The 26,891-nt window shown below is 41.0% G+C and overlaps 1 protein-coding gene across 4 annotated transcripts in view; it reads right to left on the bottom strand.

Annotated features, from left to right (window-relative positions):
• Nucleotides 1–26,891, bottom strand: part of KIAA0586 (KIAA0586 ortholog) — a 70,522-nt gene that overhangs the window by 6,136 nt on the left and 37,495 nt on the right. Inside the window, exons 28-30 of one of the 4 annotated variants that reach the window (XM_071426188.1) lie at nt 26,477–26,660; nt 23,016–23,155; nt 19,384–19,471 (exon numbers count right to left, since the gene is read on the bottom strand). In XM_071426188.1, coding sequence (XP_071282289.1) covers nt 19,384–19,471; nt 23,016–23,155; nt 26,477–26,660 — 412 coding nt within the window. The remainder of the gene's footprint in view (nt 1–19,383; nt 19,472–23,015; nt 23,156–26,476; nt 26,661–26,891) is intronic. The other 3 variants (XM_071426189.1, XM_071426190.1, XM_071426191.1) reach the window with 3 other exon arrangements.

Raw genomic sequence — 26,891 nt, 5'->3', positions numbered from 1 at the left:
GAATGCTTTGCCAAACATTTACCTGGCAGCAGGTGAGAGCTCTGCCTTCCCCTGGGACAGAAACACAGAAAACAAGAACAAGATGTCCTGCAAATGCCTGCAGTTCTATTTTTTAACCCCAACCCACACTGCCCCAACGTAGCTGTTTCATGACAAACAGAAAAGGCTCGAGGCAAAACAAGGCCAGATTTCTAGGGCTGAGTTCCATGCAAGGGGTACATTTACAATTAAAACACTTGAGCTGTTTTACAGAAATGGACAGACATCTGGGGGAATTGAGCCAAAAATGTCTGGATTTAAAAGCACGAGTCTACTGCTGGAGCTGAAAAAACATGGTTTCATTCTCAAAGGCTGCAGCCAACTCATAAACTTCCATAAGTGGGCCACAGACACCAGTGGAGACAGAAAACTATATAATGTGAGTTCAGTTCAAGTTCTGACCTAAACTTGGCAAATTCCACCTTCCCCTCGGTGTCATGTACTTACAAAAACCCTGCACACAAGCACACAGAAAATAAACACGTGTGTACACACACTGTGCTTTTGCTGTTTGTTTGTGTAACCCCCAATGTATAGCCCAGCCATAAATATTTCCAAAAAGAAAATAAATGCAGATCCCCAGCCAGTAAAGGAGGGTGGGGCCAGGCTCAGCAGCTAACAAATATTTCAAAGCAGAATATTTGAAAATGGTTTTCTCCTCCTCTCAAGTTGGAGTTCAAGGTTCAGTGGTTTTTCCAAAACACTCTATATTCCCACCAACAGCAACACTAAACAGAACAAAAAACTAGAAATACATTAAATAAACTAGAACCAGATTTTTCAAAATCCTAACACAGAGACCAGCAGAGAACAGCAGACAGAAAGCAGCTCCAAAAACATCTAGAAATGAGATTGCAGAGTTTACTAAATAAATATTTCCTTTTGGTGCCTAAAATCTACTCTGCTCCTTTAGATCTGGCATCTTTTGCTCTGTAGAACCTCTCACTGCTTAACAGATTTGTTCCCTGGCCACATCTCTTGCTGCTGTTTCCCACCAAATCCCTTCCAAAACATGTGTAATGATCTTTCCAAATAACTACAATAATTATTAGTACTAAGAAGAAATATTTAAAGTGAATTTGATTTTTCCATACAGATGGCTGTGATTTTTGGATGAGCAATTGGCTCAGAACAAATAATTTAACATTTAAGCACTGCTCTCTCTAGGCTGCAACCATTTTCCTGAGAAAAACTCAGATGAGGCTCTGTGGCAAACACTGAAGCTGCAACTTTTATTTCAAAATAAAAAAAAGGAGAAGGAGTTGGTTCCTTACTGGTCCAGAGTCCTTGAAAAACCACCAGGAAAATGTGTATCTTGTGCAAGGGTAATCCCTAAATCCACAAGAGATAACCTAGGTAAACAGCTGGTGGAATCAGGAGAATCTGACAAGTGATAATTAAAAATCTGCTGATCTAATGGTGTAATTAATATTTTACTTATTCAGTAAAACTAAATATCACCTACATATCAATTTTTTTCCCCCTAATTTTATGCAAAATCTAACCAGCAAGTGGACAGGAAGGTAATTTCCAAATCATATTTCTAGAATATATTGGGCTCTGTTATTTATGTTTGGGGGTCCATACATTTTAATGCCTGTATCTGAAACAAAATAAAGAAGCTAAAAAAAAAAGATCAATCATGGGAATTCACACTTAATTCTAAGATAAAGTTCTGCTGAATTCCCTTAGGATGCAGAGTCAGTCAGTGCAAAGCCAGCAGTAGCACTGGCTCCAATGAGACCTCGTATCTTAATGATATTAATTGCATTAATATCTAACTTATCTGCATCATGCCACAGTGCCAGGCATAGCAGCATTCACAGCCTTTTGGGGTGTGGCAAGGAAGAGAAATAAAAATCAAAGCATCTCTTTAATTCTTAGAAGTTACATGGCCTCCTTTTATTGAAAAATAATTTCAAAATATTTTTACACCAATAATTAAAGTTGAGTGACCAAAGTCAAGTGATGTTTCACCATCAATTAAGATCTGAAAATTAATGAAAATCTCCCCAGTTCACAGCTAAAATGCAGGTGGGGTGTCCCTGTGAGGCTGTGGATGCTCCATCCCCTGAAGTGCCCAAGGCCAGGTTGGATTTTGGGGGGATAATGGAAAGTGTCCCTGGCCATGACAGGGGATGGAATTAGAGAATTCCAAACTGTCCAGCCCTGCCAGATCCCCAGATACCAAATATCCAAAAAAACCCTCAGGAATCTCAGAGGACAAGTTTCAGAGAACCCCTGTGAGATGTCACAAGTTACCAGACAAGAGGTTTTATCCCATGGCTGCAATCTGCACCCAGATTTGACTGAAAGTCAGGGAATGGGTATCAGAAAGAAAAGAGAAAACTTTCTGCCTGAAGGGAAGTGCTGCAGGGCAGAATTTTCTCATTTCAAGTCACTCCTCACATATAATGGAGTCACTAAATTCATTCTTATAATAAAAAATTAAATAAGGTATACTCAGTATAAAGAACTTCAAATAAAAAGTGTTTTTCTGGATGACCACGAGCAAAATAGCTTTATTTCTCTACTCTGAATACTTAAATATTCACATGATCCTGTGATTTGTTTTGATGAGTTTCACTAACAAAGTCATGGGATTCCCCATCTGGAAACAGTTTGCCAAGACTCCCTTTACTGTACTACCATTACCATGACCTGGCATATTAAAAATGCTTCTACCTACAGCACAATTACCCAAAATTTTTGTAATTACACCTTTTCAAAAAGAAGATGATGAACATTTTCCCCAGGAACAAAACAAAACAAGACAGAACAAAAGCCAGCCCTAGAGAGTTTGCATTTTCCAATGGTCAGTCTAATAAATTCCAGAACATCTCCATGCACATTTCTAATACATGAACAAACAAACTTATTAAAAATACATCTTTTCCAGCCTTTGGTTTAGCAGCAGAGGGTGGCCACTACAGGTCTTACCATTTGTGGATATCAATGACCTTTGAAAATGGGTAGGAATAAGCATTTCTAGGAAGCTTAGAGAGGCAAACAACTTTTCTGTTAGCTCAGAAAGAGGACTGAATAAATGAGCACATGTTCAAACAGGGAAAACATTAAATGTCTTGACTGGAAGATCTAGGAGCTCACTGTTATAGAAGCATAAAATCATTTAGGGTAGAAAACACTTCAAATACTATCAAGTCCAACCATTAACCCACCATGTTCACCCCTAAACCATGTTCCCAAATACCATCCAACACATTTTTCAGCATTTTCAGGGATGGTGATTCCAACCCTGCCCTGGGCAGCCTGTTCCAATGTCTGACCACCCCTTCAGTGCAGAAATTTTTCTTAATATCCGACCTAAACCTCCCTTGGTGCAACTTGAGACCATTTCCTCTGGTCCTGCCTGTGTCCAGACCCTATTTTGACCTGCTCTTGAAATGAGCACTCAGTGTGATGACAAGTAACTCTGCCTGCACAATCTAATGCCTGGGACCAGAAACTTGGAGAGGTCTGGGAGTAAATATATGATTTTATCTTGTGCTATTTTAAAGTTTGTTAAAATCTAAAATGATTAAACTTTGTGCAATAGAGATAAGCATTCCTCCTTATAAAAAACAAAAAAAAAACCCACAAAACCCCCCCAAAAACCGACAAAACAAAACAAAAATACCCCAAAAAAACCAAACAAAAAAAATCACCAACCCCCACCCCCCCCCACCAAACCCAAGAAAACCTCCTCCCCCCGCAAAAAACCCCACAAACCAACAACAAAAAACCACCCCAAAAAACCCTCCTTGGCTTGTTACATGGGAAAGAGTAAAACCAAAATTCCCTTGGAGTACTTGGGTGAATCTGAGCTCTAAAGCAGTAGAATAAATAAGCTGGAGAAATGTATTCCTCTACATTAATGTTGCACATTAAGCACAGTGCAGCACCTTCTCTACTCTCTCTTAGACACATCAGTGATTTTAATATCATCCCCCTCCATCTGTGCTCAGTGGTACAAAACACAGGGGGAACTGCAGGCAGCTCCCAGCAGCACCAGAGGAACCAACAGCTCTTGTCAGGAGCTGCTCTGCACAGCCCTTGGAGCTGCTGTCAAGCAGGGCCTTGAACAGAACTTTTCCCATCAGGTTCTCATTTGGGCAGATGCTCTTTGCCTCTGAAGCTGCAGCCACACACACACAAATTGAACTTTGGGATGCTGGCTGCACCAATTCCCTTCTGGAAGTTCTGCAGCTCTGGCTCTTCCCAGCTCAAGGTGTTGGTGCCAAACCTGGTGAGCACCCAGATCATCCCTCAGTGCTTTGGGCCATTGTGGAAACCCAGGGAATATTTCTGTGTCTGCTCTGGGTGCCCTGACCCCCATGGGAGCACTGACTCTGACCCCCATCCATGGAGAAAGTTTCCCAGACTTCAAGATAGACTGGAATCCACAAAAGTGTGAAATAGATTATAGAGAGCAGTGTGAGTGTATCACTTGGTGAGAAATTGAGGTTTTGGGATTTTTAGTCTGTTGTGGATGGAAGCAAGATGGAGGGCACAGGGTGTCATCCTGGGTTTCTTCTTCATGCTTCTTCTTCCTCCTTCTTCATGGGTTTGGGTGGCATTTTGTAATTGGGCAGAAAAGTCCTCAATGGGTGCTCTTTGGGATCAGTTATTGGGTTAAAATGGAAAATAATCCAGGTGTCAGTTCTTAATTGGATGGTTTAGTCTTAAAAGACCTTGTAACAAGAGATTGTTGGCCATTTTGTGCCTTCTAATGAAAAGCTGCAGAACTCATGGTTGTGAGACTGTTTTACTGATAAGAAATAATAAACACCTGAGTCTGAACATGAATTACTGTCTGGAGTGCCTTCAGTGCAGACCCAGAGAAACCAACAGGCCATGAGCAGGATTAACAGAGCTTGTTGGCATCTGAGGGAAAATCATTTCTCAGTTCTCTGGGTTTAAATATCCCTGGCCAAAATACAGGGAGATCTGCACTGCAAAGGAGCATGCATGGAAATCCAGTCTGCATCTGTGGGAGCAGAGTGTGGGCTCTGCCTGATGATGGACACAATTTGGAATTATCCAACCACAGAGGCTGGAGAAGTCCTCTGAGGTGAAGGGCACAGACACTGTGCAGCATTGCAGAGCACACACCTGAATTCAGGAGCTGTTTCAGCAACAGCAATTACACAAAGCTCCTCAGCAAAGTGGCTTTTGCAAACCCTCCACACACCTGACAATGGCACAGGCTCAATTATTCAGCACAACCCTGATGTGACACGATGACACCCAGTGTGTGCCAGCAGGAAAAGCACAATGGCAAAGGAAGCCTTATCTTGTGTGCCTCATGGAATTTCATGGCTCCCAATATGTCACCTGAAGCAAATTCATTCACATTATACACACAACACACTCCCAAGTTCAGGAACGCTTTCTCTGCAAGTATCAGATAAAGCAATCTGTTTTCTGGCAATTCCCCTCACATGCTACAATAAGACCAGAATTTTAAGAAACATTATCCATTATTTTCTTTCTTTCTGCCTCTTAAATATCAGGGAAGAACTCAGTCTGGAATATACTTAAAATTCAGTACATCTCCAAGTTGGGGAATATGTTTTCCCTCGTCATTACTCTGTCACTGAGCATTATGCTGCCTACACAAGAGCAGGAGAGAACAAAGGCTTAAAGATCATCTTTCTTTAAACACAACATTTAAGTGTCACTGTTATTTAATGCAATATTGGGGTTTTTTTAAATCTTGGAGGCAGAGAAGACACGTGTTGCAAAATCTTTTGCAACAGGACTGTCTCCTACATTGTTGGAAGCCTGGAAAGGGTTTGGATCATGCCTGGAGCCTCTCTCACTAATTCTGCAATGCAAACTGCAATGTAGTTTTAACTCTACTATTACAGAGTTTTCCAATCATTCCCTGTTCCTTCAGATAAGAAGTAAACAGGTTAATGCAGACTCATTGTGCATTGCTCTGCATTTTTAGAGAGCTACTGGGAAAGGGAGTAGTGGAGTATCCAAGGTGTAGCTTTATTCACACAACCTACATTCGTCATGCACAGAAAGTTTCCTGGAAACCTATTCTAAAATCTGATATGAAAAATCCTCATTAAGAATCATTTGCTTGTTTAATTTTCACTTATTGAGCTTTAATGTACCATAAAAGTAATAACAACAGTGCCTTAACTAAATACTGCTTTTCTTGTGTTCATTAATTTCAGAAGAACACAAAACTGCCTGCAGATACAGGAAACTGCTGGAAAATAAAAAGGAACCGATTGCATAAACTCAAATGAGGAAAAAAATAAAATAGAAAATTCTCTTTATTTTTTCTTTTTTCTTTTTTTTTTTTTTTTTTACTTGTGGAACACTGAGTTCAACAAAAATGTATTCTGTTCACTGTACACACGACACCAATGGGAATAAGAGCCAGTTCAAGTTCTAAGTTACCATTACTTGGGTAATGGCTTCAAGCTGCAAGGCACAGCTGTATGGGCCCAGCCAGACAGGCTATCACAGCAATGCTTTGATAGCATGGGGCCCTTAAGTGTCAGGATATAGAAAAGGCAGCAGTTGTTGGCTGTGAAAACAGTCTGATACAAACCAGATGGGGACTCACTTCATGGGCAACACAAAGGAAAACAATTGGCTCATTCAACAAAGTCAGGCCACTGCCCCAGAGAATTAACAGAAGACAATAACAGTCAACCAGAGTTGATGCAAACAAGAAACAGCCATGTGGTTAGGGTTTAAGGAATTGTTTCTCCTCAGACTAAACATAAAGTTTTGATTTCTAATTCTCATATTCATTAATTTCAGTCTCGTTTACAAGCCCCTTCTTCCTCCAAAGTCTTCCGTGTAATTCATTTATGTAGCACCAGCCTTCACACACCTACTTAAACAAGAAAAAAAAAATCTATGACAAAGGCAGCTATATTAATCTAATGTTTCCTGAGGAATGCCAAGACCACAGGCAACTTTCTGAACTGTGGCAGAACAACATTACAGATACACAGAGGGTTATTAGACATATTTGCATGCATATGGCAATATATTTACTGATTCTTTTTGATTTGAAATGCATAAAGCCCAAGAGGTCACATGCTGGGTTACCAGAGTACAGATGTCCTCCAGTTTTGTGAAGAGTTCTTCTGGTTTCTTACTTAGGTTTTTTTTTAAGCAAACTTCAGATCAATTATGTTGCCACATAAGAGTTTTGTCAGGCTACAGTTAAAAATCTATTAAAATAGCTATTACCAAACCTTTTTTGAAGCAATCAAAAATTTAAAAACTGCCTATTTCAGCCATAACTCAAAAAATCCCCAGCCCACTCATTTTTAGAAGCTTGTAGAAGATTATGGTCCAAAATCTTAATTGCTCTTGCTGTTTTATTACAGGAAATATGAAAGTGACATGTGCAAAGGTATTTTGATTACAAATTACTTACAGAGATTGCACAATAACTCAGACCTCTAAGGGCCTTCTGCAATTTCACTCTCAGACTGAAAACATCTGAACTTTCTTTTCATATAATTCAGACTATTCCCTCTGGCAGACCCTGCACTGTGGAGCTCCACACGAGTGTGAGAGCTTGGATGGCACCAAGGAAGCCAAACCTGGAAACCCAAGCAAGGACCTGGACTTGGAGATGTCCTGGATACCTTGTGAAATCAGTGTCCCACACATCATGAAACCACAGCATGGTTTGGGGTGGAAAGAACCTAAAAAACCATCTTGTTCCAAGCCCCTGGCATGGCAGGGACACCTTGCACCAGGCTGCTCCAAGCCCCAATGTCCAACCTGGCCTTGGACACTTCCAGGGATGGAGCAGCCACAGCTTCTCTGGGCACCCTGTGCCAGGGCCTCAGCAGCCTCAGAGTGAAGATTTTTTTTTTCCTAATTTCTAATCTAAACCCACTCTGAATGTATGGCTCTCATTTAACAGGCCGACTCTGTGATGACAGAGGGAGTTTATCCTTTAAGAAAGTGAAAAAAACCCTCTCTGAATTAATGAATCAGAGATTCAGAGGCCCTAATCATCCCCTTACGTGGTTCTAGCCTTTAGCTGCTGTGGCTCTCCAGCCTTTGAGCATGGCTTCACTTCAAAAAAAGGCCAAAAAACCAAACCACCACATACTGCAGGTAGAAAAAACAGGTTTTACTTCAGTGTCCTGCCATAAGCACAGAGCCAACAAAGCCATTGTGTGCTGTGCTCTCTCTGAGCTAAAACATCTCCCCAGCAGAACCACAGGGCTGATTTCCAAAAGTGCAGCCAAATTCTTGAACCCTGCACTGCAGGGCTGGGCTGTCACATCATAGCAAGAGAAGTCTTTGCCTGCAGTGCTGCTATTATTCATTTTTCACATCATATATATCGAGGTCAGACCACATTTTCTACGTGCAGCTGAAATTTTGGGTTGAGTCCCTCTGTTAGGTCGTTACCAGAAAATGCTGAAGCTGAGGAACAGAGCAGCCTTTATTTATCAAGCCTTAAAACCTCAGAGATACTGGCACTGGTAGTCCTGCATTAAAAGCAGATGAGAGAGGAGCAAAAACCTCTTTAAACCCCAGGTCTGCCTGCAGAGGCAAACCCCAATTGCTGTTATAAAAAGGCTTTTGGACATGGTCTGTCAGAGAGCTCCTGCACATAAAGGGCAGCCGGAGCAGGGGGAGGCACGGCTGCCCTGGCTCCCTCAAAGTGAGGATTCCAACAGGAAACTGCTCCCCCCTTTCTCTTTTTTTTTTTTTTTTTTTTTTGTTTCTTTTTAATCAGGAAGGAAGCTTCATCTTCAGCAACAAGCATTCCCTGTGTAATCTCCCTGGCTGGCTGGCTCTAGGAGCGGGTCCAATTACTGAAAAAAGCAACGTGTGCTTCTGAGAAGTCACTCGTGCATTTCCACTGTAACTCAAACTTGTAAATATTTCCCATTTATAACTCTGATTTACGTAACAGGGCACAGTGGCAGCTGTTAAGTAAATTAAACCATTTTCTCAAGATCTGTAATTATGGTTTCAGGATAATAAAAACACACTAAAATAAAAAGTCAGAAATTGAGCAATTTGCAACAAATTCCGTGCTTTTTATTTCTCCTGAAGATACAATGGCCTGACAAGGACAGACTCTGCAGCTGCTTTACTGTCTTTAAACAAACACAGCCCTGCCTAACTCTTGCAATATGCACACTGCCTAAAACAAGGTCATGATATGCAACCCTGAGATTATTACTTTACTCTAACAACCTGAGTTAGGATGGAGAGCAGCAGATAATAAGCCTAAGCCACCTTGATTGGCTAATTTTGAGCCAAAATATAATCACAATTCTACCAGACCTAGAAAAGGTGAGCTACATTTTCATTGTTCACATCTGGTTGATGATTTATTAATTTGCATTAAAAATACATGCCTGTATGACATTAAAAAAAGAAAGAGTTAACTGGAAGGCAAAGTCATGCTGTACACAAAGAGACACAGTTACTTCCCTGCAGCCAAAGCACTGGGGAAAAAAAAATGCATTTCACAGACCTGCTCCATATTTTGTGTCACACTCAACAACTTTCACTCAGGTTGTTTAGAACTGTGCTTAAAACCAGCTCTTCCTTCTTTAAAAGCTAAACAGAAGTTTTAGATTAGAGCAGAACGACAGGACACACAAAGGTTCTAAATTTAAATTAAGTTTTTCTAGGTGTAGGGATTTTTTTTCTCTCCTGAATGACAGCACTATGATAAAAACCAGAGCACAGTAGTCCACAGACAAAGTTTAACCCATCTCCATCATTTACTACTGTTCTTTGCAAAAGGCAGTCACCAAAAGCACATTTGCAAGTGGTATTTCAGAGATGAGGATTTGCTGTACTTCACTTACAGAATCAGTTGCATGGAAGATGAAGAGGGTTTTACTCCAGCTTTATGTTAGGAAATGTTATTCCACAGAGTTACAAAACACAGCCCCATGTGCAGCCTCAGCACTGAGCAACAGGTCATGCATGACAACTTTAATCTTCACTCACCAGTCCTTACCCCATTTTTTAACAAGAATGCTACTTTGGCAGCCTGCATTTCTCAAAATCAGCATGTTATCAAAGAGCAGCATTACCAGTATTTACACAGTGTTCTTCATTTGGAAGACATCCTAGATAACATTTACTCCATGCTGCTGCCTTATTTGAAAATTTCATGGGCTCCTATTCTTAAGAAATTAATCCTGTGGGCTTGGGAACCCTATATTTATATTTAATTCTAAGCAGCCTTTGTAGCACTGTATTGAGAAGGTGGAGCTGGACAAACCTGGCTTCTTTTTGGTGCATGAAGTTGAAGCTCTGTTTACTCCCAAGCATGTAGAAAAACAAGAAATAAAATTCCTAGAAACAACACTGGTCACCAGCATGAAAACTGCCTGTAATCAAGCCCTTTCACAATCTAATAAGCAGTAGAATTTTAAAAATACAATTTGATTGTGGGCACAAATTGTCTAAGTATCCATCTTTATTGGCCACTTTGGTTCTCATCATAACTTTACAGCTGTGCCTTGCTTCTCCTTAGCAGTGCCAAAAATTTACAAAGCATTAAAAAAGAAAAAGAAAAAGAAGTTTATTGTCTGAGAATGACAGCTTCTGTCTGCTTTGTAGAGGAGGTCTGGGGGCAGACAGTCAGAATTTGTGAGTTATTCATCACTCACCTCATACACACTCATGTCTTAGGGATTTCTCTCCTGCCCACCCCCCACACTAACAGCTGCCTCCTTCCAGCTTTTATGCAGTGCTTCAAAAAGCTGAATTGAGAGCCATTTAAGAACAGGTAAAGCTGAAGGGAGTCCAGCTGCCTCTGCCCAAGGCTCAGCAAAGCCAGCACAGTGGGGAGAGCAGAAGCTGCTCCTTCTGTTGTGCTGCTCCCAGACTTGCACCAGCCACTGAATTATAAAAGGCAACATCTGCCTTCCCTACCAAGCAGAAAAATGTAACCAACCCAGCACATGCTGAAGACATAAAGCTTGCAATTCTCCTATCACAGTGCTATATATGTTTCTCCAAGTTGAAAGATGTGTTTGTAATACTCCTTGTCTTCACCTGTCACCAAACAGTATCCAGGCAATGTGTTGCCAGCACCCAAAAGCATCAAGACTTCCTGCTCTGATACTGATGCCTTTTATTAAAAAAAAAAAAAAATAAAAAAAGGGAGATAAGAGACCTACTTAAATGACTGTTAAACCAAGTAAGGATGGTCATCCTAGGAGATCCTGTGGTGTGTGTGCCAACTGAACTGAGGCAGCCAGCAGCAGGTCTGCCTGAGACCTGGAATGGCTCCTAATTCAGCTTGGCTGGTATGGATGCATCAGGCTGTACACAGAGAGTGACTGAGAAGTGGAAATGTATCTTATTCAGAAATCTGCTTTGGAGGCTGGAATCTGTGTGAGAAGCTGCAGCAGAATTCTGCATGCAGTAACTCCAACCAAGTGCCCTGCTGGAGAGGGAATGCTCTGAATTATGGACTCACAAAATGGTTTGGGTTGGAAGGGACCTTTAAAGATCATCCAGTTCCAACCCCTGCCATGGGCAGGGACACCTTCCACTACCCCAGGTTGCTCCAAGGCCCATCCAACCTGGCCTGGAACAGTTCCAGGGATGGGGCAGCCACAGCTCCTGTGGGCACCCTGTGCCAGGGCCTCCCCACCCTCACAGCAAAAAATTTATTCTTCATGTCAAATCTACACCTGATTCTTTTCAGTTTTGAACCACTGCCCCATGTCTTGTCACTCTCTATCTATAAAAAGTCCATCTCCCTCCACCTTATGAGCCCCTGAAGGTACTGCAAGGCCACAGTGAGGTGTCCCTGGAGCCCTCTCCTCTCCAGGCTGAACAATCCCAGCTCTCCCAGCCTGTCTCCACAGCAGAGGTGCTCCAGCCCTCTGGTCACATCTTGTTGCAGTGACACACTGAGGCACATCCTTTAGAACAACCAGGAATCCCAATTTACATCCTTTACATCACTGCTAACAAATAGGCACGTGAATTAAACTAGTACAAGACCACAAAAATCAAATGCTCTTCACAACATTATGACAGCAGATGATTTGCAAAGGGACTTCAAACTCAATTATTTGTCTACAAATGAGCAACAGGTTCAGGAGAGACTGTTGTGATTCTCTTGCACGATCCACCACAACACACAGGCCACAGAACAGCTAAACATGCTTGCTTTCTACTTGCACATCAGTTCTTTCTTGTTAAACCATGGGCTCAGAGCTGTGGAACCACTAATTTGTGAGAAACTTCTCCCTCCAGAGAAGAACTAACTGGAAACAGCCCTGAGGCTGATGTAAGCATTAAGTACATGGGGAGTCTCTGTCCTTAGGTGCCTTGCCCAAGCCCATTAATTTTTTGTGTGTGTCCCCCATTTATATAAGCAATGTTTGCATGAAAGGGGAAAGCAGGTCAGCCCAGCCAGCCTGCCACCATCTGCTTTTATTCAGAGTTGCTCAAGATCAGTGCCAGTGGGATCAGTGCCCATTAAAGGGGTTTATTGTGTGTGTTTATTTTTTGCTCTTTACAATGAAGGCAACAGCAATTACTGTAAGTTTGTAAAAGTGCATACAAATCATAATCCTCAATACAAAGCTGCCTCAGTCAGATCCCAGCATGTTTACAAATCCTAGACAGGCTGTGAGAAAAGCTGTCCTGGCACAACCATTTCCACACACTGGGGAGGAGTGTGGTAGTGTCCAGGAGATCAGAGACTTGTATTTAATAGTTGTTATCAATTCCATCCCCTGTTTGCAACTCCAGCTGATTCACCAGCACCATGAGAGTCTTTGACAAAAGAAAAAGCCTCACATTGGAGCTTCACCCCCAGACAGGCTGACCAGAGATGGATTTATACAGCTAAAACTGGAACTGGTGAGAGATCAAAGGTAGGTTGCCAAAGTGAAAATAGCAATTTAGAGCTTTCAGCTGGTACATTCCAGCCCTGAAGAGGGGATATGCAGCAGCAAGAGGTCCTTAAAGAGGTCTCCCTTTCTTTAAGGAGAATTCTACCTAGGATGCGCCTGGCCACTAGAGACACAAATTACCAAAAACACTGAAATGAAATAAAATATCAAAACCCCCCAAATAATTAAACAATTGTACAAAACCCCACCCTAACTGGCAAAAAGATGGGAAAAAAGGGGAAAATACAGAGAATTGCAGTGGTAGAACTGTGCTGCTTTGGTTCCAGGTCATCACAAGCGTTTGAAAAGTAAATGCAATTATGAATCTTTTTAAAAAACAAATTCCAATTAATTTGGATGTGAAATCCTTTACATTTTTATGATATACTTCAGAACAGAAGATCCTCTGAACCCTCTGGTGTCTGGCTGATGTGATGTAAGCAGTTCAGCAGGCACCTGGACTGGGCACCACATGATGTTCTGAGGTAAAAAGGGGGTACAAAAGTGATAGGAAAAGGGGGAATGGCCTTAAGCTGAAGGAGGGGAGATTTAAGTTAGATATTGGGATGAAACTCTTTATCATATGGCACAGATTTCCCAGAGCAGCTGTGGCTGCCTCATCCCTGGAATTGTCCCAGGCCAGGTGGGACAGGGCTTGGAGCAGCCTGGGACAGTGGAAGGTGTCCCTGCCATGGCAGGGGTGGCACTGGATGAGCTTTAAGGTCCTTTCCAACTCAGACCTGGCTGTGATTCCATGAAAAAGTTCAAACTCCAGATGTCCACTGGGTGCTTTGTGCAGCAGTGCCACAGGTTTTCAGTTTATCTCCATGAAAAAGGGACTGGACCCTCAATATTTTCACATTACAGCCCTCATATATGAGTGAAATTGCAGTTTAACTGAAGTTTAACTTGTGATCTATAAAACACACTTAGAGGGATGCCAAGGGTCACTGGATTAGATCACCTGGAATCCTTTAAAATCTAGGCTTGAAGAGGGAATCAAATGAGATTTTGCAGTATTTACTTTTGAGCCCCAGAAAATCTGAATAAAGACAAGCAAAAAATCTAAATATTTGACAGTCTCCATAGGAAGTAATGCTTTCTGTAGTGATTACATCACTTTGAAGAAGTTTTTCTTTCCCTTTCTGCACAAAAAACCCATCTGGTGCTGGAATTTCACTGAAAATCCCTGCTGCTGTGTTCAGACCAGAGCAGGGGCTTGGTACAGGAACACACCCTGAAATTCAGCAAAATAAATGTATTTAAACACAAAGATCTTCTCAAAAGGGAGGCTTTGTTCTTTTTACTGTATGAAAAGTGCAAGATGGTTCCCTCCAGAGATCACCCAGACACACAGGGTGGGATGGAGGAGGGAGGTGTGAGGACACAGAAAAGCTGTGCAGATTTCATGATGGGTGTGAAGCACCATCACACAGGCACCAAGGGAAGGTAAAAAGGGACATTTCCTGCCTTTGCACATGGCAAAAGCCTCAGCACCAGGTCACAGCAATGTCACTGCAGCAGGGAGAGCTGGGACACTGAAGGCTGCAGGAAGAGAAGAACAAACTCTCACCTTTGGAGAAGCTGAAGGAAATTGCTGAGGAGGGAAAGATGGGCAATACATGGTGTGGAATTGGGCTCCAGAGGAGAATCCTGCTCCCTGAGCACAGCCCTCAGCAGCAAACCCTCACACTGCAGGGCAGTATGGCACTGCTGGGGCAGTTTTCTTCAAGTAGAAACTGTGTTGTCTTGTTGTTTTTTTAAATTCTCCATCTGACCACTTGTATTTCAATTCATTTAGGCGCCTCAAAAAATCAAATTACATTCTAGGAATCCAAAAAATAAACTACATCTGTGCTTCACCTGCTTGTAGTTACAATTCTTCACACCTTTAGGGCAAGTAAGTGAGGGGAAAAAATGACAACTGTATGAGACCAGAGGAGCATTTCCCTAGAAGAGATTTTTTGGGAATGGCTACAAAGGTGTGCACAGTGGCATGAAATTCCAGCAATTGCTGCTGTTTGGTTCCTCAGGATTCAAAGCTGAAGCAGCAGAACATCATCATCCACAGTGACAAATTCACACAAGATTTTGCCTTAAGCTATGAAAATCCAACTTCTGGTTTAACATTTTGTCTGAAAAATAACTGAATTAACTCAATGGGAAAAGAAGCAGCCAGAGATATAAATGACACTTGTTAATAGATAAATTATATTTACAAAAGCCAAGAAATTAAAAGCTCCTGTTCCAAATGTACTATAACACAGCTAAATATTTACTTAGAGGAATTCACAGTAGAAACTCTCAAATGGATTTTATGTGGGATATTATTCAGAATGCACACTTTATCACTAACATACATGTTTTCTACTGCATGGGCTTTTGTGCAGCTCCTATGGACACATGCAGAATAAACAAAACCTCCCTGAGAACTGGCATTCTAAACCACTTGGAGCACCTAAAAGGCAATGACCATTTACAGAAAAGCCAGAGCCTCTGTGGGAAATGCAGCCCTGCCTTTCCTGACTTGCCCAAATGTAAAATACATTAACTGAGTGATGTCAGTGAGCCACCCAATAGCACAGAGAGGTAACTGGATAGGAAAACCAGAGGAAAAATAGACCAGAAACATCCCTGGAAGAGTTCAAGGCCAGGCTGGATGGGGCTTGGAGCAACCTGGTCTAGTGGAAGTGTCCCTGCCCATGGCAGGGGGTGGAACTGAATAATCCTTGAGGTCCTTTACAGCCCACACCACCCTGTGAGTCTGTGACAAGAATTCTGAAGAAGCCTTGAAAAAAACTTACATTGAAACACTTGCCTGAAAAATGCCTTAATTACAGCCAAGTGACTTCATTCCTCCCATTTCCAAAATCTCTCAGAAATTAGGCAAATTCAAGGAGCAGCACAGGCTGCACAAACTATTTCAGCCTCTCAGGTTGTGGTGGTTCTCCCTGCCCTGTGGAAGGAGAGCTCTGCTCTGCTTCACTGGCTGCTATATCCAGGCTGCTGTGGAGAATCTTTAGCAAAAGCCTTCAGTGAAATTCAGGCCAAAAAAAGAAACAGCAGGATATTAAGGGAAAAGTAAGCTTTCAGTACAATAGTCATTGAGTTTGACCAAAACAGTTCCAGTTCTAAGAAAAAAAAAAGACCTTTAGCCTTATCCTAATCTTCTTCCTTCCTTGAAGCATCTGTTCCACATTTGCCTCACTCCACAATAGTTTTAAGAAAAAATAACCCAAAACCTAACTCAGAGCAATTCCTGGCTGAAGAAGAAAGACAAAGAAGTATTTAGTTATAGCCATATTTTCAGCATTACAGCTTTCAATGCAGCCTTAATGTCAATGTTAACACAGAAGCAGCCCATTTTCAATACTCAACAAGGACTATGGAATTTTTGGTTTTTTATACAGATTGTTTTAAGGGCTTCTTGTCATCTTATTCATTTATTGCACAGATCATCTCCTCCCACAAGCAGTTGTGCAATCTCTCTGTGGCAACACAGCCAATTGCTCAGTGTCCCAATATTCTTTTCCCATGTATTTACACTGCCTGAACACAATTCACTAGCTGGAGATAAAAAGGAATTACTATCATCAAGTTGTGCTCTCTAGGTCACATTTTGAGAGTCTATGCTGTAGGAAAATAATTAAGTGAAGATACATCTACCTCTGAGCTGCTCATATTAAAGTTTGAAATTGCTCTGCACTCAAGCATTGCCACCTGTTCTTTCATTTTAATTTTAAAAATTCTGAATCCCTTTAATGTAAGGCTGAAAATGCTTAAATCCTGGAAATATGAGCATTCACCAACCACAACAATTACTCTCCTATTAAATTCATGAAGATATATGAAAGAATGGCACAAAGATTAAAGGGTATTATAAAGCCAAAAATATATGTGCATGTATATTATGTACTACAACTCTGTGTTTTCAAACCACTGTCTCCACTGTGTCTAGAGAAGGCACACATTTCAATTAATAATACATCCAGGCTTGATTTTCAGTTGTAACTTTTCAGGAGACTTTTACCCTTTCAGGCATGATATTGTAGCAGATCTGAACTTCAACTTTCATTAGAAGCCATCAATCAAGTTTCTTTCAGTAAAAACACATGTTCACTGCAGACCACAGAAATGTTTAAACAAAAGAAAGCTCTAATGTGTATATATGTTTATGGCCACCAAAAGATGAATCAAATCTTGTCATGTACTTATCAATTATATAAAAATGGCTTTTCAACATCCAGCTTGAAGTCCAAAACAATTTTCCTTTTCTCTGAACACTGTGAATTCACACTTCATCTCAGGGCTTTGGATTTCCTAAACTCTAATACCAAGCCAACCACTTACCCTTTAAATACTGAGAAAGCACCTAAATGCTCCTGCTTCCAGAATGCTTCTCCATTTCCAGGCTTTCCTTGTCCCTTCCATCCCAGGGAAGGCAACCATCTGACATGAAGCTTTTATAAACAAGGTGCTTTGAACTTACAGTAACAGATGTGTTTAATTTTAAAATGTTGTATTTACTTAAACCCACATACACTTATCATGTTGCAAGCTTTCCTTTTTCTTTCAAATGCTTCTTATTAATTTTTACCCTCAACTTTTGGCCTGACTAAGGTCTCTGTGGTGAAGCTTAGAGAGAGGAGCCATTCTGGTTAAAAGTGACAGACAGTTGTTTCCATTCTCTAATCCTTGAGATTTTTATTGGCTTATTAAATATGTATACTTCGAATGAGATTTCAATTATCCTGGTATATAAATCATTCTCTTTTTTTTCTTTTTTTTTCCCCTCTCAAAGAAAATTGACTACTGCCATCTCCTGGTCACACATTTTCAGCTCAGACACAACTGGACCATGCCCAAATTCCTTGTGTTACAGTACAGATAAATGCAGAGGTAAAAACAGGTAAACACAGACCTGCACTAAGTTGTGCCACTTCAGCTCTGGAAGCTTTTCCACTAATTATCCATAGATAATTTTTACATTATTCATGCCTTTCTTCATATGCAAACCACGGTTTTGAAAGCAGGTTCCAAGTCCCACAACCAATAACATTGGCCTGGGGCTTTTCTTACCACTTATAAATATTTGAAGCAGAATAATTCCCTCAGAATTCGATGGGATGTTTTTAAAAGAATTAAATGGAAGAAGTTCAAAGAATTATTTTTAAAAAGGGCTTGAAGGAAGAATTTCTCAGTACTAGGGTGGAGCAATTATAATTGCATACATTGTAGACAGGCAGGTTTTTAGATTCTTGTTCTTAGAATGTAAGATTAGAACTGGTACACATCTCACTGTAGCACCTCCACAAACTTCTTATCTGCTAAAACAATTACCCATGGCAGTCATGTGCACAGTTTATGCTATTCCCACACTGACTTGAACTACAATAAACAAAAGATATTCTCTCCCTCTCTTTCATCATCCTGAACACCTTTACAAACACTGTTAAGCAACCTCCAAAAATAGCAGAGATAATACTTAGTGTCCTTCAGAACAGAAAACCTTTATCTGTTACACACCAGCTTGAGGTCCATCTCAAACCAGGTCATTTTAACATTGAAAATATCTTTTTTCTCCCCACGTTTGCATGATCTTAACTTCACATTATCTTTCAGTTCTCCTGCAGCACTCCTGTGTTTTCTGAAGCAAAGAGCCACTCCCTTTATCACAACATCATGAACATCTCCTTTGCTGAACAGCACTCTATAAAGCAATCAAGATTCAGTTGACTACAGAAAATGCACGTTGCAATGCTCTTGGCAAATCCAAATTTAAATAAATACTTAATTGCCAAGATTCTCATGACTTCCATACAGATACATTTCCTAGAATCATAGAATGCATTGGGTTGGAAGGGAAATTAAAGCTCATCCAGTTCCACCCTTTGCCATGTGCAGGGACACCTTCAACCATCCCAGGTTGCTCCAAGCCCCATCCAAGCTGGCCTTGGACCCTTCCAGGGATCCAGGGGCAGCCCCAGCTGCTCTGGGCACCCTGTGCCAGGGCCTGCCCACCCTCACAGGGGAGAATTTCTTCCCAACCTTTCCCAATATTTCATCTGACCCTGCCCTCTGCCAGTGTGAAGCCACTGCCCACTGTCCTGCTACTCCATCCCTTGTCCAAAGTCCCCTCTTCAGATCTCTTGGAGCCCATTTAAGCACTGGAAGGGACCCTAAGGTCTCCCTGGAGCCTTCTCTGCCCAGGATGATTTTCCAATCCTTTCATTGCACCCCAACAATAACATAACTGTGTACACATACAGCCATAACTTTTTATACACATTTATACACATAACGTGTATAAACTGTGCATACAGAAATGTCTGGAAACGTTGTAGAGCAACGAAAACCAAATTTTAAAAAAATCAGCACTATTACATCAGGATACAGAAATATTTAGAAGTGATGTGCTTAGCTGAGAGAACTCTGCATATTGACACTGATTTACCTTCTTGTTGCATCTCCTCAGATTTCCTTCTCACAAAGATAACTCTGGGTCTCACAGTCTGAACGTGTGCAGCTCCTTGGCTTTCCTCCTAGGTACCATGCATTAAAATCACATTACAAATCTCACTTTTGATGTCAAAGCACAGCAAGATTACATTCAGCTTCAAGAAACATCCGAAGAACTTTTTAAAGATTCATTAAACATGTGCACTTGTTCTCCCTACATCTGACTTCAAGAGAATCCAGCTCTGAATTAGCCTATTACAGCTATTCCCTCTAGACAAACATCCTGGGAGCAGCAGGAATGGATGCAAAAGTGCCATTTTAGACCTGAAGACACAGGAGACTTTCAATTTTTGCTCAAAGCATGTAGTGGAAAGAACATAAAATTTCCCTGGCTTTCTTCAATACCCAGGATATCTCCCTGGCTATTACCCTCCTGACTAGTAAGAGAAAGATGAAAGAAAAAAGAAATATAAAAATTTCAGCACACAGGTTGGAAAACCCAAGCCAAATCTAAAAATTATTTCTTTGGCCATGTTTTTAGAACTGGCTGCTCCAAGCCCCAATGTCCAACCTGGTCTTGGAGCAGCCACAGCCTCTGTGGGCACCCTGTGCCAGGGCCTCCCCACCCTCACAGGAAAGAATTTCTTCCTTATCTCTCATCTAACCCTGCCCTCTGGCAGTTTAAAATCACTGCCCCTTGTCCTATCACTATGTGCCTATCTGGAAGGCTTATACTTTCTCTTAAGACAGACAAATTTAAAGCAGACAAGATGAGGAAGAGTTGAAATTATTTTCTGAGAGCATGAAGGTCTCACGGAAATGTGATTGAAGGACACCAATATATTAAATTAATATTAAATGTCAGCAGTGTAAGAGTTCCATGGGTCCATCAGAAGTGGTTTTTTTCCTACTGGATTTGTAATACAGCAAAACTTGGTTTAAACTGAACCAAGCTGCAAACAGAAGTTTAGATAACACAGATTCATAACCTACAATTCTGCATTCCTGAAGATTAAAAAACCATGTCTTTTGAAATACTAAAAAATGAAAACTAATGAGAATACCAAAGTGACAATCCCACTTGAAAAATGCAGATTGTATAAAAACACCCATACTTATAAAGGAATATTATGAAAATATTTTGCAACCAAGTGATTTTCTAAGATTTTAACAATGCATTTGGGACCTCAAATTATTTAGATTTACCATCTCTGGAATGTGTAGCCACACAAATATGACTTCAATGTTCCTGTCCCTCCCATGATCCAAATGATTTATTTAGAATAGGAAGAGCTCAGCTTCCTCCAAGTCATTCTCTTGCTTCTTGGAGCTAAGACCATGGGGGCAAAATGGCCACAAATAACAGTCAATTCCTGTATTGTTGCTCAAGAATGGACAGGAGGGGTCAAAGTAAAGATGCATTTAGTCTGGCTTTCTGTCTAACAGTGGCTAAAAGCATATATAAATCTCAAAAAAAAAAAAAAAATCTAATGCCAGGAATGGAAGAGCAGCCAAGGAATTTGGGTAGATAAGAAAATTCCTGTATGACTTAAGCCATTTGTTTTGGACTGAGTGACCACACAGACTAAAAGGCATTTGCTCCTGCCCTGTGTGAAAACTCAGGGCTCTTACTGCTGGTGGAAACCTGACCTACACACCAGTGCCAGGGAGCAAACAAACCTGGCAGCTCCACATCCCTGCCAAACCTCCCTGGCACGAGGATCCTGCTCACTCAGGCTGCAGGAACCACCCAGGCTGTGCCATCACCTCCCAAGGCCAAGGCCCAGCAGGACACCCTCTGAAACCCTGCATTTTCTCTGGTCTCTCAGCAAACTTTGCTCCTGAATAGATTTGTCTTCTGCCTTTGTATGTAGGTGATGCAGTTTGATTTCAGTGAAGGCAAACACTGTCTGGAGATGAAGAACAAGATGTGAGAGTCAGTGACTAACTTGTGAGGAAATCCTTCAAGAAGTCTGAAGTGATTGCTGCCTTAAACATTGCACAGAATGAATGAATCATCCTGAAAGCCTCAGTAGCTCCTGCTCTCTTTGCTGGTGTAATGTTACCAGAAAATCTGTTCCTGCAGGCAGGTGACAAGGCAGATCCAATGGCAGAGCTGAACACAGATGCCATCCTTAATTAAAGCAGGGGAAAGGTTGATCCTTGTCACAGGATAGATAAATGCTGTCACAACAAGCTTTCAAATCACCTGGGACAGGGGTTATTGTTTAATTTCACAGAAGGATGTAAAGATCTAGCAGAGGATCCCACAGGATGGCTTAACCACAGTCAACATCTCTCCTGCATGGGGCAATCACTTATAAATATGATCACTTCATAGAACAGATACAAAGTTATCCTGTGAGAAAGTGATGTAGAGTTAAATCAGGAATAACCACACACTCAGGAACAAACCAAATCCAACAAAACCACACAAAGTTCTGGGGTTTGGTCATGTGGTTTGGAGGGAGGGTGAGTTTTACATGCCAGCAGGCAAAAAAAAAGCTACACTAAGAGTTCAGATGCAAGAAGTTTCTAAAGATAAGATAATGTATAACTACCTACAGATAAAGGAGAAGATAATATATAATTATCTGTATATCTTCTCTGAAAGGCACATGTGTTACCCTCTCTGTCCCTATTACTTTTGGCTAGAATCCACTTTTGCCTGTGAACAGTAATTCCAAGAAAGTCTGTTCTGGTGAGCTCAAAGTAAAAGAGGTGTAACATTAAAAATCTTCTCTGAAGATGCAACACATCACTTCATGTGACAAATTTAAGAACTGCTCAGACACCAATGGCACAATACACATCAAGGCTCAAAAACATAAACCCAAAGGGAGTTTAATGCAAGAGAATTTAGGTTTCTAAAAATATAAATAAAACATCAAATACAAAAGAACTTCAGAGAAGGACAGAATTTATCCATGAATACAGCAAGGATATAATGTTTTCAAACACACTGTGAAGGCTCACATACTAGAGAGCAGTCTGCCACCTCATCTTTAGCTTTTGCCACTTGTCATTTGAATTAGTTAGCAAGTAAACCATCAGTTCTAGGTAACAGCACATACTAATAAAGTAGCAAAAAATGAACTGTCTAGGCTTGAAGCAGAGATCAATAGGATGTTCCTCTACCTTTTAGTGCTCTGGGGTTCATCATCCTCACTGCCTTTCCAGCCCTGCCCTAGCAGGACAAATGAAGCTCCTGGAATGCTGAGTGGGTTACAACCCATGAGGCCAAGTTTCTGTATTTCTATTGTCACCTCCTCAGCCATATATCCAGGATTTACCCTGCCTTTGAAGGACTGTGCCCCTAAACCATGGGACTGCCCTAATGAATGTGGTATAGGAATGGATCCTGTGAGACCACTGAAGCTGTGAGGAAGTGCAGAAAAGCTAAAAAAAGAAGGTGTGAGCTTTAAAGAAAGGATTTTGTAAGGATTTGTCACAGGAAACACAGTCACCTTTACAGCACACATGCACTTTGCCTCTTCTCAGCTGAATGTGTCACTTTAATGCACCAGTTCTGTGATGTCAGGCATGATAGTCAAACAGGAAAATTTATTTTCTCAGGTGTCAGTTTGCTCTTTCTAACTAGGCACAGGAAAAATCCTTTCTGCTCACCTGGGACAGATCCTCTGGGAGTGGTGTCATTCTGCAGCTTGGCTGGGCTGCTGGCAGAGCAGGATTTGAACCTGGCTGTGACTCCAGTTCAGCCAAAAGCATTGGACTAGGATTTGTATCTGCATCTCCAAGAATTTCTGCTGAGAGAAAAAATTTCCTTCCTGAGCTGGAGCCATAATCTCCTGGTCAACTCATGTGACAGAATGTGCAGCCTTTCAAATTTCCAACAGGGGGACATGCAATGTTAAAGAGAATTATTTCCTCCTTGCATGGCTCATTGTATACCCTTTAAATTGCCCTTGTGGGGATAAAAATGAAATAAGAAATACATGTCTGTGGAAATGGAAAAAAATAAATCAGCTTTATCATCTGTAGATTTGTAATGTGGCAGCATCTGAGAAAGCTTCAGAGCTGTACACTTCATCATACCATTATATGCTTAATGAGCTTTATCACACTTACTGCAAAGAAATTGGAAAAGCTTCTTCATTAAATGTTTCACTCCTGTATGAGCTAAAAGAAACCTGTATATAGTCTCTTTTAAAGGGATAATTTGCTATCTAATCCAACATTTATCATGGTTTTGCAGCCTGCAAGTGTGTAAAACATCTTTATGAAAAATGTACTGACAGCTCATGAACTAACTTTAGCCTTCTGCTATCATACAGAGCCAAAGAATGAATTTTAAGCCTAATTAACTATAATCATTGCTTAATTAACTGTAATTATTGTTCACTTTAAGACTGCATGTGCCACATTTCATTTGCATGTTGGTTTTTATATCCCTGACTTTTAGCATTGAAAACAAGGATTTACAAATGACAGATCATCAAGATGCTGTTATGTACCTACATGAGCAACACCTTCTCCATCCTACAAATGGACACTGTGCTCCCATAATACAAATAAAAACTGGTCACAAAACTGAATGCAACCCACAAAACACACAATCCCCAAAATTCCTACAGACACCTCTGGGGGTGACTCATTCTGCCAGAGGAACTGAGTATCCACTGCAAGGTTTCATGTGCAGAGATGCACACCCTGAAATTTGTGGAGTCTGACATCCATGGTTTAACTATTATTTAGTATTTTGCCCTGAAAATAATTACCAAATAAAATGATGGCCCTGCATTGTAGCTGTTGTGGCTGTCAGGAAATATTTGACTTGCACTGAAGGCCAGGCAATCACATCCCAGTGCAGAGAGAAAAAAGGTTTGGAAGGAAGGTGGAAACAATCAGAGATCATTCCTTCCACCCTTGACCCGACCCTCCCTCCAAAAGCAGATTGTTTTCTATTCAGTAACAAAAGGATTTAGAAACAAGGATTTCTGTTCCTCCTTGATATGAAAACAACTCCTGTCTTGAAAGCAGATCCAAGCTTTTATACAATGTTGTTTCCTTAGCAATGCAACAAATTACTGTGCTGTGTTCAGAGGTGGGGAGGGAGGAAAGCTAAATTAAAAATCATCAGAATGCAACAGAACTCAGGCTGGGATTATAAAGATTATGTAAAAGCACAGGGCATTGCCCTATGGTAGTTAGTACAGGGCACTTGCTTCCTCTCAAAAATATGCTGCAATAAAGAATAAAAACAACATTACAAGATTTAGAGATAAGTATAAAAATCAGTAGAGAAACACACTGCTGGTGGATTATCATCACAGGCAGGAGCTGGTCTGAAAAGTGTTAAGGTATTTACAGGACAGTTAAAGGGCATCCTAAATTGAATTAAATAAATTTTAAAAATTATTTTTAAAGATACAAGGAGATATAACCCTGTTATGCCAGATACAGCTCTGGACAGTGTGGGTAAGGAGGACAGAGGGACAGACAGACATAGGGACAGGTTCTGCCATTAACAGACATCTTCCAACTCCATGGTCCTGAGCACCACTACAGACTTACAGAACCAGAGAAATCCCAGGATCCCAGAATGGTCTGAGGTGGAAGGGACCTTAAACCCCATCCTGTTCACCCCCTGCCATGGCAGGGACTCCTTCCATATCCCAGGCTGCTCCATCCCCATCCAGCCTGGCCTTGGGCACTGCCAGGGATCCAGGGGCAGCCCCAGCTGCTCTGTGCCAGGGCCTCACCACCCTCACAGGGAAGAATTTCTTCACCACATTTAATCTAAATGTCTCCTTTTTTAGTTAAAACCATTCCCCCTTGTCCTGCACTATCTGCAGATGATCTGATCACTGATTTATTGCTACATCAGTGTCCTTAGGGCTGTCTGACCTCTACCAACACAGAGTCAAACAAGGGACTCAGAGAAATCTCTTAGCTCAGGAAACCTCATGCAAGCAATTTTCAAACAACCCTCAACAAACTACTTTAAAGGAAAAGTTTGATAATATATAAAGTACCAGAATATATTTTCAAGGCTGACATTGGTGTAGTTGTCCAAAGTGTTAGGTCACAGCTGGTTTAAAAGGTTACTCTCTGTGTGACCAGTTCAAATGCTAATCACTTCAGAACCAAGCAAATATTTTATTTTCTCCAAGATTGTTTTTGCCACGTGTTAAACACATTTAATTTCAATGCACTTCCTACTGGTCAAGGGTTAATAATGTGAGATAAGCTTCTCTTGTCAAATTCATAAATGTGAAAATTAAAAGGACAGAAAAGCAGCTGTTTGATCACTTTAATTTACACAACTTTTGATGAATCAGTGCAACTACATTTGTGTTGCAACAGCTTAGTAATTATTTCAGTTTAGTTTAAACATATTTAAAACCACAGCCAACAAAATAAAGACTTTCTGCATGCTTGCAGCAGCTACATGAAACAATTTTAGAAGCACATTTTCAGATAACAACAGAGAACCTGGTATAAAAAATAAGGAAGAGGAAGGATGGACCACTGCTTTCAGCACTACTTTCAACTGAAATAAAATAAATTTCCCTGCTTTACCAACAGCAACTCCCTGCTTTGTACAAGATGTGTGTGCCTCAGCTATCCATCTGGGAAAAAAATCAATTTCCATATCATTAGAGGAATCTATGAAGCTAAAATATATTGCCATTTATGAGGCCCTGCAGAATCACCATGATGGAATGATAAAAGCAAAGAGGAGCAGGCCTGAGCAAGGGGACAGAGAGAGGCAGCTTGAAGTGCTGGTGCTAACACCTGTCCAATGGAAACTGCCTCCATCTGTTACTCACAACTGAATTTGACTTAAAAGAGTAAGATACACACTTTACAAGTTAACTTTTGTATAGGCAAATGGGTATTTGCCATGATTTTTATTCCAATTGTAGGAAATTGCTAAGAAGGGTGAAGACAAGGCTTGAATTAAATCCAGTTCTTGAAAGGGGAACACTAATAGTTTCATTGTAGGAATTGCCTGTAAATATTGGATTTTGAATGTATGGTCTGAAATGATTTCAGATTCTGTTTTGGAAAATCCTCAGAACCCACATGAATACCATAGAGAAGAAATAAGAATGTAACTGTACCTCCAATGTGGGCAACCTGCCCTGGAGATGCAGAACGGAGACCCTGGCACCGTGGTCTGTTCCCAAAGCCCTGAGCAGCTGGGTGCTCCATGAAAATGGAATTTCCCATCAGGATCCTCTCCTGTGCTCTGGACAGCCTTGGCCTCTGACCTTCACTGAGCTCCCCAATGCTGCCATCAGAATCCTGCAGAGAACCAAAACCACAGCACATGTAAAAACCCAGTGTGAGTCTTCCAAACCCAGGTATTGTTTTCTAATTACATTAACCCTGAAAGCTTTTATAAACCTAAGTTTATTCTATTTGCATTGGATGAAGAAAACAAGCCATGGAGATTATCATCTGGGTTTGAAATTGAGATCTACCTTTATCAGAAGGACAGAAAAGAAACACTTGCAGCCAAACATCATTTATTCT

Source organism: Agelaius tricolor, unplaced genomic scaffold (assembly GCF_023055355.1).
Source record: "Agelaius tricolor isolate 1412-34295 unplaced genomic scaffold, bAgeTri1.0.p SCAF_5, whole genome shotgun sequence".
In the NCBI taxonomy this organism is placed as follows: domain Eukaryota; kingdom Metazoa; phylum Chordata; class Aves; order Passeriformes; family Icteridae; genus Agelaius; species Agelaius tricolor.
Note: the sequence above shows the minus strand (reverse complement) of the source record. Positions and strands in the feature narration are given on the sequence as shown.